We start from the raw sequence: 15106 nt of genomic DNA, 5'->3' as shown, positions 1-15106 counted from the left end.
GAGACTGGTCTCCAAACTCCAGTCTTATTACTTTAGAACCTGAATTTTATGGTGAAACTGCCAGGATAATTAGTCAAAATTTTATGTCCAGTTTCCCTCAAGCAAGATTCAGGTAGCCATCTCACAATTACAACACATGATGTTCTGGGCTTAGAACGTAAACATCATTGTGTAAGGAGACAGCAAAAGGGATTGGTCTGAATAGGACTCGACAGTACGCAAAATTTTGCTTGTTAATGATTTCAATTTTTTCAGGATTTTGTATTTTTCTATTGTAGATTGTTGGTTGAATGTAAAGCTCAAGACACTTCTGAGAAATTCCAGATAATCAAATAGTGCTATGGTAGAAGATGATATAATAGTGATGAAATGTTAGTTTTGATAGAAGTCTTTGCAATGGTGACATTATTGGATATGATTTTAAAGATAAATGTACTGTAGAAAAGACCAAAACCAGCTAAAAACTTACCCTTCAGATTTTTTTCAGGATGTTGACAGTATAAGGTTATGATCTTACCAGTAAAAGGAGAATCCTAACATAAGTCATCCATGACATTCTAAATGGTAAACCTTTGTTTGCTTGCTTGAAATTTACTTTACATGACGAAACACTCAGGCTTGAAAATAATGTTCTGTGAAATTGTTTAATTTCTTGGACATAAAATTTCATAGATTTGGTCAAAACATGAATATACAGATTTCTAATTTTTAAAGATAAAGTAATGGGATATTTCATATTGATCATTGGGATTTTATTTCAAGGATTATTGTAACTAGAAGTCAATGAAAACTGGTCCTCCACAAAAATATCAGTCTGTTAAATGGTGCTATCCATACAGCATATTGTGAACAGACTAATATGTTTATAAAGAATAATTGAGCCGCGCCATGAGAAAACCAACATAGTGGGTATGCGACCAGCAAGGATCCAGACCAGCCTGCGCATCCACGCAGTCTGGTCAGGATCCATGCTGTTCGCTTTCAAAGCCTACAGCAATTAGAGAAACCGTTAGCGAACAGCATGGATCCTGACCAGACTGCGCGGATGCGCAGGCTGGTCTGGATCCATGCTGGTCGCAAAGCCACTATGTTGGTTTTCTCATGGCACGGCTCAAATATTGATATTCTATGTATATTTATACATTAAAAGAACAGTTTAATAGACTGTTTTCACTATTGTTCCAAAATTGGACTTTTTTTTTTTCAGAAGGATTTTGCAATTTTATTAGAATAGGGCGAAGAAATATGTCAACATGAAAGTGCCAATCATTGGTCTCCAAATTTTATTTTGATCTCATAAACTTTTAACTCACAAATGGGGTCAGTTTAACATGACCTCTCATTTAAATGTCTGTGTGTCTTGTCTCTCAGTGTTCACTGTCATTCCATTAAAGATCCTACCAGTAATTCAGTGTTGTAATATGTTAAAAGACTCGTATTCATTTGACTTAATGTAACCTAGCAAGCATATATAATAGCCAAGATGAACAATGTTTGAATAGCCTGGGCTAGAGATGAAATGTAAAAACATTTTTTGTTGATTTTTTTTAAATTTTGGTAATTTTTAGCTTACCTGTCACAAAGTGACAAGGTGAGCTTTTGTGATCGCGCAGTGTCCGTCGTCCGTCCGTCAGTCCGTGCGTCCGTCCGTCCGTAAACTTTTGCTTGTGACCACTCTAGAGGTCACATTTTTCATGGAATCTTTATGAAAGTTGGTCAGAATGTTCATCTTGATGATATCTAGGTCAAGTTCGAAACTGGGTCACGTGCCGTCGAAAACTAGGTCAGTAGGTCTAAAAATAGAAAAACCTTGTGACCTCTCTAGAGGCCATATATTTCACAAGATCTTCATGAAAATTGGTCAGAATGTTCACCTTGATGATATCTAGGTCAAGTTCGAAACTGGGTCACGTGCCATCAAAAACTAGGTCAGTAGGTCTAAAAATGGAAAAACCTTGTGACCTCTCTAGAGGCCATATATTTCATAAGATCTTCATGAAAATTGGTCAGAACGTTCACCTTGATGATATCTAGGTCAAGTTCGAAAGTGGGTCCTATGCCGTCATAAACTAGGTCAGTAGGTCAAATAATAGAAAAACCTTGTGACCTCTCTAAAGGCCATATTTTTCATGGGATCTGTATGAAAGTTGGTCTGAATGTTCATCTTGATGATATCTAGGTCAAGTTCGAAACTGGGTCACGTGCGGTCAAAAACTAGGTCAGTAGGTCTAAAAATAGAAAAACCTTGTGACCTCTCTAGAGGCCATATATTTCATGAGATCTTCATGAAAATTGGTCAGAATGTTCACCTTGATGATATCTAGGTCAGGTTCGAAAGTGGGTCACGTGCCTTCAAAAACTAGGTCAGTAGGTCAAATAATAGAAAAACCTTGTGACCTCTCTAAAGGCCATATTTTTCATGGGATCTGTATGAAAATTGGTCTGAATGTTCATCTTGATGATATCTAGGTCAAGTTCGAAACAGGGTCATGTGCGGTCAAAAACTAGGTCAGTAGGTCTAAATATAGAAAAACCTTGTGACCTCTCTAGAGGCCATACTTGTGAATGGATCTCCATAAAAATTGGTCAGAATGTTCACCTTGATGATATCTAGGTCAAGTTTGAAACTGGGTCACTTGCCTTAAAAAACTAGGTCAGTAGGTCAAATAATAAAAAAACCTTGTGACCTCTCTTGAGGCCATACTTTTCATGGGAACTGTATGAAAGTTGGTCTGAATGTTCGTCTTGATGATATTTAGGTCAAGTTCGGAACTGGGTCAACTGCGGTCAAAAACTAGGTCAGTAGGTCTAAAATTATTAAAATCTTTTGACCTCTCTAGAGGCCATATTTTTCAATGGATCTTCATGAAAATTGATCTGAATGTTCACCTTGATGATATCTAGGTCAGTTTCGAAACTGGGTCACGTGCGGTCAAAAACTAGGCCAGTAGGTAATAAAAATAGAAAAACCTTGTGACCTCTCTAGAGGCCATATTTTTCATGAGATCTTCATGAAAATTAGTGAGAATGTTCACCTTGATGATATCTAGGTAAAGTTCAAAACAGGATGACGTACCTTCGAAAACTAGGTCAATAGGTCAAATAATAGAAAAACCTTGTGACCTCTCGAGACCATATTTTTCAATGGATTTTCATGAAAATTGGTCAGAATTTTTATCTTGATAATATCTAGGTCAGGTTCAAAACTGGGTCACATGAGCTCAAAAACTAGGTCACTATGTCAAATAATAGAAAAAACGACGTCATACTCAAAACTGGGTCATGTGGGAAGAGGTGAGCGATTCAGGACCATCATGGTCCTCTTGTTTTTATTTAGCTTGTTGCTTAGTATGTATGGTTTAGGTCTAAGAGATTTTTTTTCGTGTCTAAGAATAAGTTGGTGCATATTATAACAATTTTTATTTGGTGTATTGTTTTGTTAGATTTTGAAATGTTACCTGTATTTAGATTATATAAGATGTGTTTGTTTTTCTTCAAAGTTTAAGTAAAATCTGTTAAAAAATTAAGGTTGTTCTGTATGTTTAGTAAAACAAAAGTCCTGGTGTTATGTTTTTATCAGGATAACCTAGAATAAAACCTAGATCAAGAATATGGAAATAAAAGTCATGTTGTAAAGTTTTTATACCCCGGAAGGGAGGCATAATAGTTTTCAACTGTCCATCCATTCGTTCGTTAGTTCGTTACAACGTTAACTTTTTGCATGAAGGCACTTTACTCGGGAACCACTGCACCCAGGACCTTTAAACTTCACATGCTGATAGTACTTATTGAGTACACCACCCCAACTGACTTTTGGGTCACCAGGTCAAAGGTCAAGGTCACAGGGGCCAACGTTAACTTTTTGCATGAAGGCATTTTACCCGTGAACCACTGCACCCAGGACCTTCAGACTTCACGTGCTGATAGTACTTATTGAGTACACCACCCCTACTGACTTTGGGGTCACCAGGTCAAAGATCAAGGTCACAGGAGCCAATGTTAACTTTTTGCATGAAGGCACTTTACTCGCAAACCATTGCACCCAGGACCTTCAAACTTTACTTGCTAATAGTACTTATTGAGTACACCACCCCTACTGACTTTAGGGTCACCAGGTCAAAGGTCAAGGTCACAGGGGCCAATGTTAACTTTTTGCATGAAGGCACTTTACTCGCGAACCATCTCACCCAGGACCTTCAAACGTCACATGCTGTTAGTACTTAATGAGTACACCACCCCTACTGACTTTGGGGTCACCAGGTCAAAGGTCAAGGTCACAGGGGCCAACATTAACTTTTTGCAACATTAACTTTACTCGCAAACCATTGCACCCAGGACCTTCAAACTTTACTTGCTAATAGTACTTATTGAGTACACCACCCCTACTGACTTTAGGGTCACCAGGTCAAAGGTCAAGGTCACAGGGGCCAATGTTAACTTTTTGCATGAAGGCACTTTACTCACAAACCACTTCACCCAGGACCTTCAAACTTCACATGCTGATAGTACTTATTGAGTACACCACCCCTACTGACTTTGGGGTCACCAGGTCAAAGGTCAAGGTGCTGCGGGGGCATTTGTCACCATTAGTGACAGCTCTTGTTTTTATCAAGATAATTAAGAATAAAACCTGGATTCATCATTATGGAAATAAAAATCGTGGTGTTATGTTATTTAACCGGATAACCTAGAATAAAACCTGGGTCAAGCATAAGAAAATAAAAGTCATGGTAATATGTTATTTATCCAAATAATCCTGAATAAAACCTCGGTACAGCAATGGGAAAGAAATCATGGTGTAATGTTATTTATCTGCATGACCTAGAATAAAAGCCTTGGTCAATCATACGGAAACAATAATCATATCATGAATAATGCTCAAAAAAGGCAACCCATGTGCAGGTTAATACCATTTCATTTGTAAGGAAGTTGTAAAGTTACTATCTTAGTCAAATATTGAAAAACTTGGTAAGAACATACAGGACTACCTTAATGTTAACTGAGCCGTGCCATGGGAAAACCAACATAGTGGGTGTGCGACCAGCATGGATCCAGACCAGCCTGCGCATCCGCGCAGTCTGGTCAGGCTACATGCTGTTCGCTTTTAAAGCCTATTGGAATTGGAGAAACTGTTAGCGAACAGCATGGATCCTGACCAGACTGCGCGGATGCGCAGGCTGGTCTGGATCCATGCTGGTCGCACACCCACTATGTTGGTTTTCCCATGGCACGGCTCAACTATATCGTTGATTTTTTTCCAAATTTATTAAGCTTTTCAGGTAAAACTAGAGAAAACAATCACATGTATATGCTTGCACTTGCTTAGCTTGCATATGCATGTATTGCTCAATTAAAAACAAGAGATTTTGGAAACTTGATAATTATGCATAATCTCCTTTTTTTCTGATGTTAAAAGCATAAATGAAGAGGATGACATTTTATGCCCCCATTTGATGATTTTTTCATGTTTGGCAATCTATAGGTTCATTGGTATTCAAGTTAGTTTCCAATAGGTTGAGAATTTCTTAGGCCTACAGATTTCAAGTGACATAAGATGACCACTATTACTTTGAGATTTGGAACATCAAAGGTCAAGGCCACCATGACCTTCAGAGTTAAAACGGTTTCCAATCATTAACTAGATGAAGCACCAGACTTCATAGCTTCCTTGCCAATGATCAGAAGATGGGCCTTGTTGTTTTGAGGGTCAAGGGTCAGGGTCACAATGACTATGAGACAAAAAACTGTTTTCCAATCAATTACTGCACAATGCTTAGAATTACTAATGTCAAACTGCATAGTGTGATTGCCTGTTGTCATAAGATGACCCCTAGTGTTTTGGGATCATAAGGTCATTGGTCAAGAGCACTATTGGTGTAACCTTGAGACTGAAAATTACTTACCCCATTTCCTTCAACATGCTATTCTACGGAGGATATGTGTTTTGCAAATAGCTTGATATGTTAATTGTATAGTCACCAACATTTTTAGCTCACCTGTAACAAAGTGACAAGGTGGGCTTTTGTGATTGCGCGGTGTACGTCTTCCGTCGTCCGTCCGTCCGTGCGTCCGTCCGTAAACTTTCGCTTGTGACCACTCTAGAGGTCACATTTTTCATGGGATCTTTATGAAAGTTGGTCAGAATGTTCACCTTGATGATATCTAGGTCAAGTTCGAAACTGGGTCACGTGCCATTAAAAACAAGGTCAGTAGGTCTAAAAATAGAAAAACCTTGTGACCTCTCTAGAGGCCATAATTTTCAATAGATCTTCATGAAAATTGGTCAGAATGTTCATCTTGATGATATCTAGGTCAAGTTCGAAACTGGGTCACGTGTGGTCAAAAACTAGGTCAGTAGGTCTAAAAATAGAAAAACCTTGTGACCTCTCTAGAGGGCATATATTTCACAAGATCTTCATGAAAGTTGGTCAGAACGTTCACCTTGATGATATCTAGGTCAGGTTCGAAACTGGGTCACGTGCCTTCAAAAACTAGGTCAGTAGGTCAAATAATAGAAAAACCTTGTGACCTCTTTAAAGGCCTTATTTTTCAATGGATCTGTATGAAAGTTGGTCTGAATGTTCATCTTGATGATATCTAGGTCAAGTTTGAAACTGGGTCACGTGCCGTCAAAAACTAGGTCAGTAGGTCTAAAAATAGAAAAACCTTGTGACCTAACTAGAGGCCATATTTTCCATGGGATATGTATGAAAGTTGGTCTGAATGTTCATCTTGATGATATCTAGGTCAAGTTTGAAAGTGGGTCACGTGCCGTCAAAAACTAGGTCAGTAGGTCAAATAATAGAAAAACCTTGTGACCTCTCTAGAGGCCATATATTTCACAAGATCTTCATGAAAGTTGGTCAGAACGTTCACCTTGATGATATCTAGGTCAAGTTCGAAACTGGGTCATGTGCCTTCAAAAACTAGGTCAGTAGGTCAAATAATAGAAAAACCTTGTGACCTCTCTAAAGGCCATATTTTTCATGGGATCTGTATGAAAGTTGGTCTGAATGTTCATCTTGATGATATCTATGTCAAGTTCGAAACTGGGTCACGTGCCTTCAAAAACTAGGTCAGTAGGTCTAAAAATAGAAAAACCTTGTGACCTAACTAGAGGCCATATTTTCCATGGGATATGTATGAAAGTTGGTCTGAATGTTCATCTTGATGATATCTAGGTCAAGTTTGAAAGTGGGTCACGTGCCGTCAAAAACTAGGTCAGTAGGTCAAATAATAGAAAAACCTTGTGACCTCTCTAGAGGGCATATATTTCACAAGATCTTCATGAAAGTTGGTCAGAACGTTCACCTTGATGATATCTAGGTCAGGTTCGAAACTGGGTCATGTGCCTTCAAAAACTAGGTCAGTAGGTCAAATAATAGAAAAGCCTTGTGACCTCTCTAAAGGCCATATTTTTCATGGGATCTGTATGAAAGTTGGTCTGAATGTTCATCTTGATGATATCTATGTCAAGTTCGAAACTGGGTCACGTGCCTTCAAAAACTAGGTCAGTAGGTCTAAAAATAGAAAAACCTTGTGACCTTTCTAGAGGCCATATATTTCACAAGATCTTCATGAAAATTGGTCAGAACATTCACCTTGATGATATCTAGGTCAAGTTCGAAACTGGGTCACGTACCATCAAAAACTAGGTCAGTAGGTCAAATAATAGAAAAACCTTGTGACCTCTCTAAAGGCCATATTTTCAATGGGATCTGTATGAAAGTTGGTCTGAATGTTCATCTTGATGATATCTTGGTCAAATTCGAAACAGGGTCATGTGTGGTCAAAAACTAAGTCAGTAGGTCTAAAAATAGAAAAACCTTGTGACCTCTTTAGAGGCCATACTTGTGAATGGATCTCCATAAAAATGGTCAGAATGTTCACCTTGATGATATCTAAGTCAATTTCGAAAGTGGGTCAAGTGCCATCAAAAAGTAGGTCAGTAGGTCAAATAATGAAAAAACGTTGTGACCTCTCTAGAGGCCACATTTTTCATGGGATCTGTATGAAAGTTGGTCTGAATGTTTATCTTAATGATATCTAGGTCAAGTTTGAAACTGGGTCAACTGCGATCAATAACTAGGTCAGTAGGTCTTGAAATAGAAAAACCTTGTGACCTCTCTAGAGGCCATACTCTTGAATGGATCTTCATGAAAATTGGTCAGAATGTTCACCTTGATGATATCATGATATCTAGGTCAAGTTTGAAACTGGGTCATATGCCTTAAAAAACTAGGTCAATAGGTCAAATAATAGAAAAACCTTGTGACCTCTCTAGAGACCATATTTTTCAATGGATCTTCATGAAAATTGGTCAGAATTTTTATCTTTATAATATCTAGGTCAAGTTCAAAACTGGGTCACATGAGCTCAAAAACTAGGTCACTATGTCAAATAATAGAAAAACCGACGTCATACTCAAAACTGGATCATGTGGGAAGAGGTGAGCGATTCAGGACCATCATGGTCCTCTTGTTGTATATCATGTATTGTTGGCAACCAACCAGTGGTCTCATTTTGGTTAATTTTAATGTAGTTTCTGTTTTGAATAGAAACTTAAATGTTTTATATGTTTTTGTGTTTATTTGTAATTTTATTTTACATTCGGTATTTTTTATGATATTTTGAAAAAAAAAAAAAATTGTAATAGATTTTTGAAAGAACATCTCCAAAAGTCAATAGAAAGGAAATTAAGAAACCAGGACTACGTACATACTTAGCATTCAGTTCAATAAGTTGATGGCCCAGAAAGAAAATCTTGTCATTGACACTATACCAAGTTTTTTCAAGTTAATGTTTTGTCGAAAACATGGCTACCAGAGGGCATAGTCCCTTTTATATACATCTGTCATCTTCTTGTCCCAAACAGCTGGTCTAATCTTGAAATATTTCACAAATATTTTCCATTTCCAAATATTTGGATGACTCACTACCAAAATTGTTCAGTCCAGCTGTATAACTCATATGAGTGATCTATGGCCATCATGGCCATCTAGTTATCATTTTAATTTTTATTTATAAACACATAAAGACCACCTGCAATGTAGATATATGTATCTGGAAGGAATTTTTTAAGAGGCTGTAATTCCTTAGAGTTGCTATTCATTGTCATTTTGGGACAGCTGCTGTTTTAAAGGGTAGCAGATCCCCAGTGGATACATTTATAGTTGATTACTTACTACATAATTATGTTTTATCCTATATTTTACTAACATATTTAAAAAAATTATGTTAATTTACTACATATGGCTACTTTATTACTACTTTGGTTGTTTCTTCTAGTTTTTTTTATTACCATATTTCCTCACTTAAAAGGTGGATCAATTACAAGACTGGGTCTGTACTTTGACTCTCAAATCAATATTAGACTGGAAAACTACATAAATTTCCCCGTCTTATAATTGAAGAAATATGTTAGCACTGTTAGAAGAGACATGTTTTTGCTGATATTATACATACCTTTATATTATATATTATTTATAGCACTATTTTATGTGGTGTATTTATCTGCTCAACTTCTTTCAAGGTTAAGGTCAAACTCTTTTACTGTTTGTAGACACAAGTTATGTTTATGTGAGTGAAAATTATGAACCATTTGCAAAGTTGTGTTAATTCTGGGTTTGTTTGCATGTTCATTTATCAATAGGCTGTTCTTTCATTGTTTTTTGAGATTGTTAGCATTTTTCTACAATCCTCTCTTTCATATACGTACAATCCTCCCTTTAATATACTCGATGCTTTTAGAGACATATTAGAATGAATAAGTTAATCCTCCAGCACACATCTGTTGACAATAAGTACAAATTTATGAATTCAGTCTTTAGCCTCTCATTCCTCTTACTAAAGTTATGAGCTGTTATTAGCGAGAGATATTAAGGTAGTGGACTGGCAATTTCCTTATATCACTTGGAAATTTCCTTAAGGTAGTGGACAGGTAACGACACTTGTTTGTATCCACATGATAAGTATTCTCGTTAGGCCGCTGTAAATTCTTGGTACATAAAAGTAGCTCAACATGTACACAACTTTTTTGTAAAAATGAAAAAATGCTGAAATTTATTGCGGAGAATACATAATTTGGCAATTGTCATTACCGGTTCGCTACCTTAAACTGAAGGCTTGATTGAAATACTTAACAGTAATTGGTTTGTAACTTGTGAAAGTAGAGTAAGTTTTTGACATTATCAGAGTTAAAAGTTTCAGAAATTTATATAATTATAATATACTGTTGTGTAATGTTGCTAGTGCCTTATGTCAGATGTGATGTTGTCCTGCATATTCTGTGGTAAATGTTACCATTTCCAGATAGTAATTTTGTTAGACAAAGAATATATTTTTGAGGATTGTTATACAATTTGTAAAAGAAGTGTGGAGAATTGTTATCTGTCATACATGGGAACATTTAATAGTTTCCACAATCTTATATGTGCGCAGACTGTTAAAATGACTGCAGAAAAGCACAGTCTTCTATGTGCACAGTCTATTAAAAATGGCTGTTAAAAAGCATAATTTTCTATGTGCAAAGTCTATTAAAAATGTCCTTAAAAAGGCAGAACTTCTGAAGTAAATATGTATCAGATAGTTCTGAGTTTACAGCTATTGTGGGTGAGATTCTGAATTTGAGGTATTTTTAGTAAGTTTAATCTTTAGCCTGCTGGCGGCGAATATTTCTGCCTTTGCGACCAGTGCAGACCAAGATCAGCCTGCACAACAGTCAGTAAATTTTCAGCAAACACCCCTTGAAATAATAAATGGTATTGCCCAAATTGAATGATGGACCAGTCCATTTTAGAAATTTAGCAGGCTAAGGGTTAAAGGGAAACAACTTTATTCTTGTGATTAATGTGATAAAATTAAAGTACAAACTGGGTTTTGTAGTAGTACATGGGAGTTCAAAGGTTTTATTTCAATACATTAGGCTCAGTTTTGTTATGCATGTTTGTTTTTTAATTGGGTTTAGGTATATTGTATTTAGTTCATAGTTGTTTTATGAATGGAATAATGGGATGATGTAAACTGCGCCATTGATAATTTACAATTTGATTGCCAATACAATATTTTGGCATTATGGTATAGTAGAGCTTTTTATTAGATTTCTTTTTGGTGTTGTTTTTCGTGAAAAGAATATAACACATTCATTTAGGAATGTCATTTTCCAGGTTTGTTTACTCTTACATCTAACTAACAAGTTGAACTGGCTTAATGAATTGTTCCAAATTGTTATCTCTGCCATCCCTTACTCAGCAGAATGTTTATGCCATCTTCGTTTGAAAAATTATTAAGTTTTTCTGCAGTAAAATTGCTGTAAAATACATCTTTGAAGAGCTAATACCTCCCTGCCAAAGCACACATTTTTCAAGAGGATAGTCCAACATTATAAAATTGAGATTGGAGACCAGTCTCATACCTCTCACATCTGATTGGTTGATTTTTAGTTAAGTGTTGAAATTGACCAATCACAGAGCTGAATTCTTAGACTTGGTCTCCAAATTGAGATTTATAAACTCTGCCCTAGTTTTCTAGTAAATTAACTGCTCTAGAGCAACTGCTTGCATGCAAAGAACAGAATTTCAGTCTTCTCAGTGATATTGCTGGACATTTTTCATAAGCATAATATATTTACCATTGATTCATCCATTGCTTATCATTAAAAGGTACTTAAGCATCCACATTTCTATAAATGTTAGATATATCTGTTATTCCCAAACCTTAATGTATAATATACCATATTCATATATTCCCCTTTCCATGATAAACATGAGCTCACATACAAAGGCAGCCACTCGGAGTGCCAAATGACCGCATCATGGCCTACGTCGCTTAAGGGTAGGGTGTTTCGTCAAACCTGTCTTAAAAGACCATCCTCGGATGAATGAAGAGTGTGGCGTATGTCAACAGATTGTCTTTCAGTACATGCATATATGTATTCTTAATAGTTAAAAGTGAATACAAAATGGTGAGCTTTCAATACAGATTTTACAGCTTGGATTTATTTTCAGGGCGTGATCTTGAATACAAGTTTGTGTCTGCATTTGTGTACGATGGAAATAAAAAAAATTGAAGTATGTTACAATACAAGGCAAGCTACATGTAAAATAAATCTTATATAATCAATGTCTGCATATTATATAGCACTGCTGGTACAGTAGACTGGGAAGCATTTGTGATGATTTTACAGTAAAATCTGTAATAAGCAGTCTGGCAAGGCTTCTAGAGGCAGGTTAATGCTTAAGACAAGTTGAAATTACCAGTAAAAAATATCTGTTTGGGAAATTAGCTGACTGACTGCTTACGGCAAGTGACTGCTTCAACTGTATCATTTATTTATGTTCATGAACGGTGTGACTCACTAATATAAAATAGGCGTGTATCTTTACCAATGCTATGTCCAAAATAAGAACTGTTCATGTCAGATATTCCTAACGACTTACAAGTCTGTATTAAATTATGTGCGAAAAGCATCACAAAAAAGCCCGGTCAGTAGTAACCTTAGCAGCTGTAAACAAGTACGTGTACTGCAAACTGTATGCTTTAAAACATATTTATTTGCATGCTTACTAAATGTTGAAAGTCTTGTACATAGATACTAACAGCATTATCTTTATGCATTGTTTACACAGGATTGAGTATTATTTTCTGTCATTGTTGGGAAATAAATCTAATACAAGTAAGTTAAACAGATATCTTGATTGGGATTAATTTTACACATTGCTGATTTTTGTATCTTTTTTACGACCAAAATATAAATTTGTTAAAATTGATGTCGCATACTCAAATTATAAGCATAGTTTTTTTTACATAAAAACATGATATAAAATTTATTTGTTTTCACCCCAAATCTGTAAACTACAACAGCAAGAAAGATATATACCTTGAAAGTAATCAGTGTCATTTGCAAATCTGCACTGCATATTATACCTGGTAATAAAATCAAATTTAACTGAAAACATAAAAAGTTAATGAGATCCTGGAACCTGTGAAAGCTGTTGCCACTAAAAAAAATTTGTTGTCCCATTAAATATTTACATATCAAAATATCTATATCAAAATTGCTAGAACCTGTTATGATCATGGAAATATAGATGAAATGATATTCAGCATGCCTAAAAATAGATTTGTTTTACCTGTCAAAATAGATGTTTATAGAATATTGGTAGACTGTTTACATTCCACATATAAATCTCCAGTTATTTTAGTTTTGTCACATTTTGCAGATAGACATTTTGTTGTGAAACATCATCTATTTTTTTTGTAGAATTGATATCTTATGATTTGGGATCTAAAAAGAAATGAAACCCTGAAAAATTTGAAAAAAAAAAAATGAAGATTGAAGTTAAACATGTATTTATGTGTGTAGAACCTCTTCAAGTAAGCCTATGGGGTGTTAAAATTTATAACTTATGAAATATCATCAGAATTTACAAGTACACATTCATAAAATACTTGTAAAATGCACTTTTGAAGTTAAAAAAACAGCAATATATTATATTTGGAAATTCAGTTATAACACAATTTTTAAAGAAATATACATTTACATATAGTAAATTTTTACATATTGAAGTATTGAACAGTTAACCTGTTGAATTAATTCATTTTTGAAAAGAAATACATGTATGTGCTATGTGATGTTGCAAAAACAAACAAAAAAAATGAAATATTTGACTCGATGGTCCTTAGTCAAAGTCATGACATATATTTCTGTTACTGTGACATCATTTAATTTCGTGGGAATGAAAATTTAGTGGCTTTGGTCAAAGTTACTGATTTGTGAGAAATGAATATTTGTATTTCAACTAGAATCTACTGAAGATGCAGTGAATTGGTATTTCATCTTTTTGTTAGGAGTACTAATGCAGTATCAAAATCCATAAATTTAGTCTCTACGAAAAAGAGTGATTTCGAAGTATTTAGACTGTTGTATGAATTATAATATTTACAATTTCTTATCTTCTTTGTATATTTCATTATTTCTGACTGTTTTATTTTTATTCTGTTGTATTCTTATACCAAAGTTTATAAATAAAAAAAAGAGATGGAATTTTTATGCTCAGTGTTTATTTAGCTCACCTGAGCCAAAGGCTCATGGTGAGCTTTTGTGACCTCTCAATGTCTGTCATCTGTCCGTCAACATTTTCTTAAAAAGTCTTCTTCTTGAAAACCACTGGGCAGTATTACACCAAACTTCACAGGAATGGTCCTTGGGTGGCCCCCTTTCAAAATAATTTGAAGAATTGAATTCCATGCAGAACTCGGGAAAAACCTGAAAAATCTTTTTGTCCAAAACCAGAAGGCTTAGAGCCTTTATATTTGGCATGTGACATCATCTAATGGTCCTATATAATGATTGTTCAAATTGTACCCCTGGGTTGAAAAGAGGCTCCGCTCCGGGGGTCACAAGTTTTACATAGACTTATAGAGTAAAAAACTTTAAAAATCTCCTTGTCTAAAACCACAAGACCTTGGCCTTTGATATTGTGAATGTAGCATTGCCTTGTTGTCCTCTAACAAAACTGTTCAAATTATAACCCTGGGGTGAAAAGAGGCCCTGCCCCGTTGGGGGGGGGGGGGGTATCAAGTTTTACATAGACTTGTATAGGAAAAAACTTTATAATCTTCTTGTCTGAAACTGCAAAGCATTGGCTTTTGATATTTGGTATGTTGCATTGCCTTGTGGTCCTCTACAAAAAATGTTCAAATTATGCCCCCGGAGTGAACAGGGGCCCTGCCCCGGGGGTCTCAAGTTTTACATAGACTTAATATATAGCAAAAAGCTATAGAAATCTTCTTGCCTGAAACTGCAAGGCATAAGCTTTGGTATGTTGCCTTGCCTAGTGTTCCCTTACCAAAATTTTCAAATTATGCCCCTGGGGTGAAGAGGCCCTGCCCTGGGGTTCCCAAGTTTAACACAGACTTATATAGGAGAAAAAAATCTTCTTGTCTGAAAGTTCAAGGCCTAGGCCTTTGATATTTGGTATGTAGCATTGCTTAGAGGATTTCTAACAAGATTGTTCAAATTATGCCCCTTGGGTGAAAAGAGCCCCTGCCCTGTGGGTCACTTGTTATATGAGTTATATAGGAAAAAATACTTAAAAAATTATCA

At 35.7% G+C, this 15106-nt stretch overlaps 1 protein-coding gene across 3 annotated transcripts in view; it reads left to right on the top strand.

Moving 5' to 3' along the window:
• The window catches only part of LOC123535498 (inositol polyphosphate 5-phosphatase K-like), a 42731-nt gene extending 28687 nt beyond the window's left edge, over positions 1 to 14044 (top strand). For all 3 annotated transcript variants that reach the window (XM_045318210.2, XM_045318209.2, XM_045318211.2), the window contains one exon: positions 279 to 14044. In XM_045318210.2, the coding sequence (XP_045174145.1) occupies positions 279 to 290 (12 nt within the window). In that variant the 3' untranslated portion in view covers positions 291 to 14044. The remainder of the gene's footprint in view (positions 1 to 278) is intronic.
• Positions 14045 to 15106: the final 1062 nt, after the last annotated feature.

The sequence above is a fragment of the Mercenaria mercenaria genome, chromosome 12 (assembly GCF_021730395.1).
Source record: "Mercenaria mercenaria strain notata chromosome 12, MADL_Memer_1, whole genome shotgun sequence".
Taxonomy (NCBI): Eukaryota; Metazoa; Mollusca; class Bivalvia; order Venerida; family Veneridae; genus Mercenaria; species Mercenaria mercenaria.
This window is presented reverse-complemented; position numbering and strand designations above follow the sequence as displayed.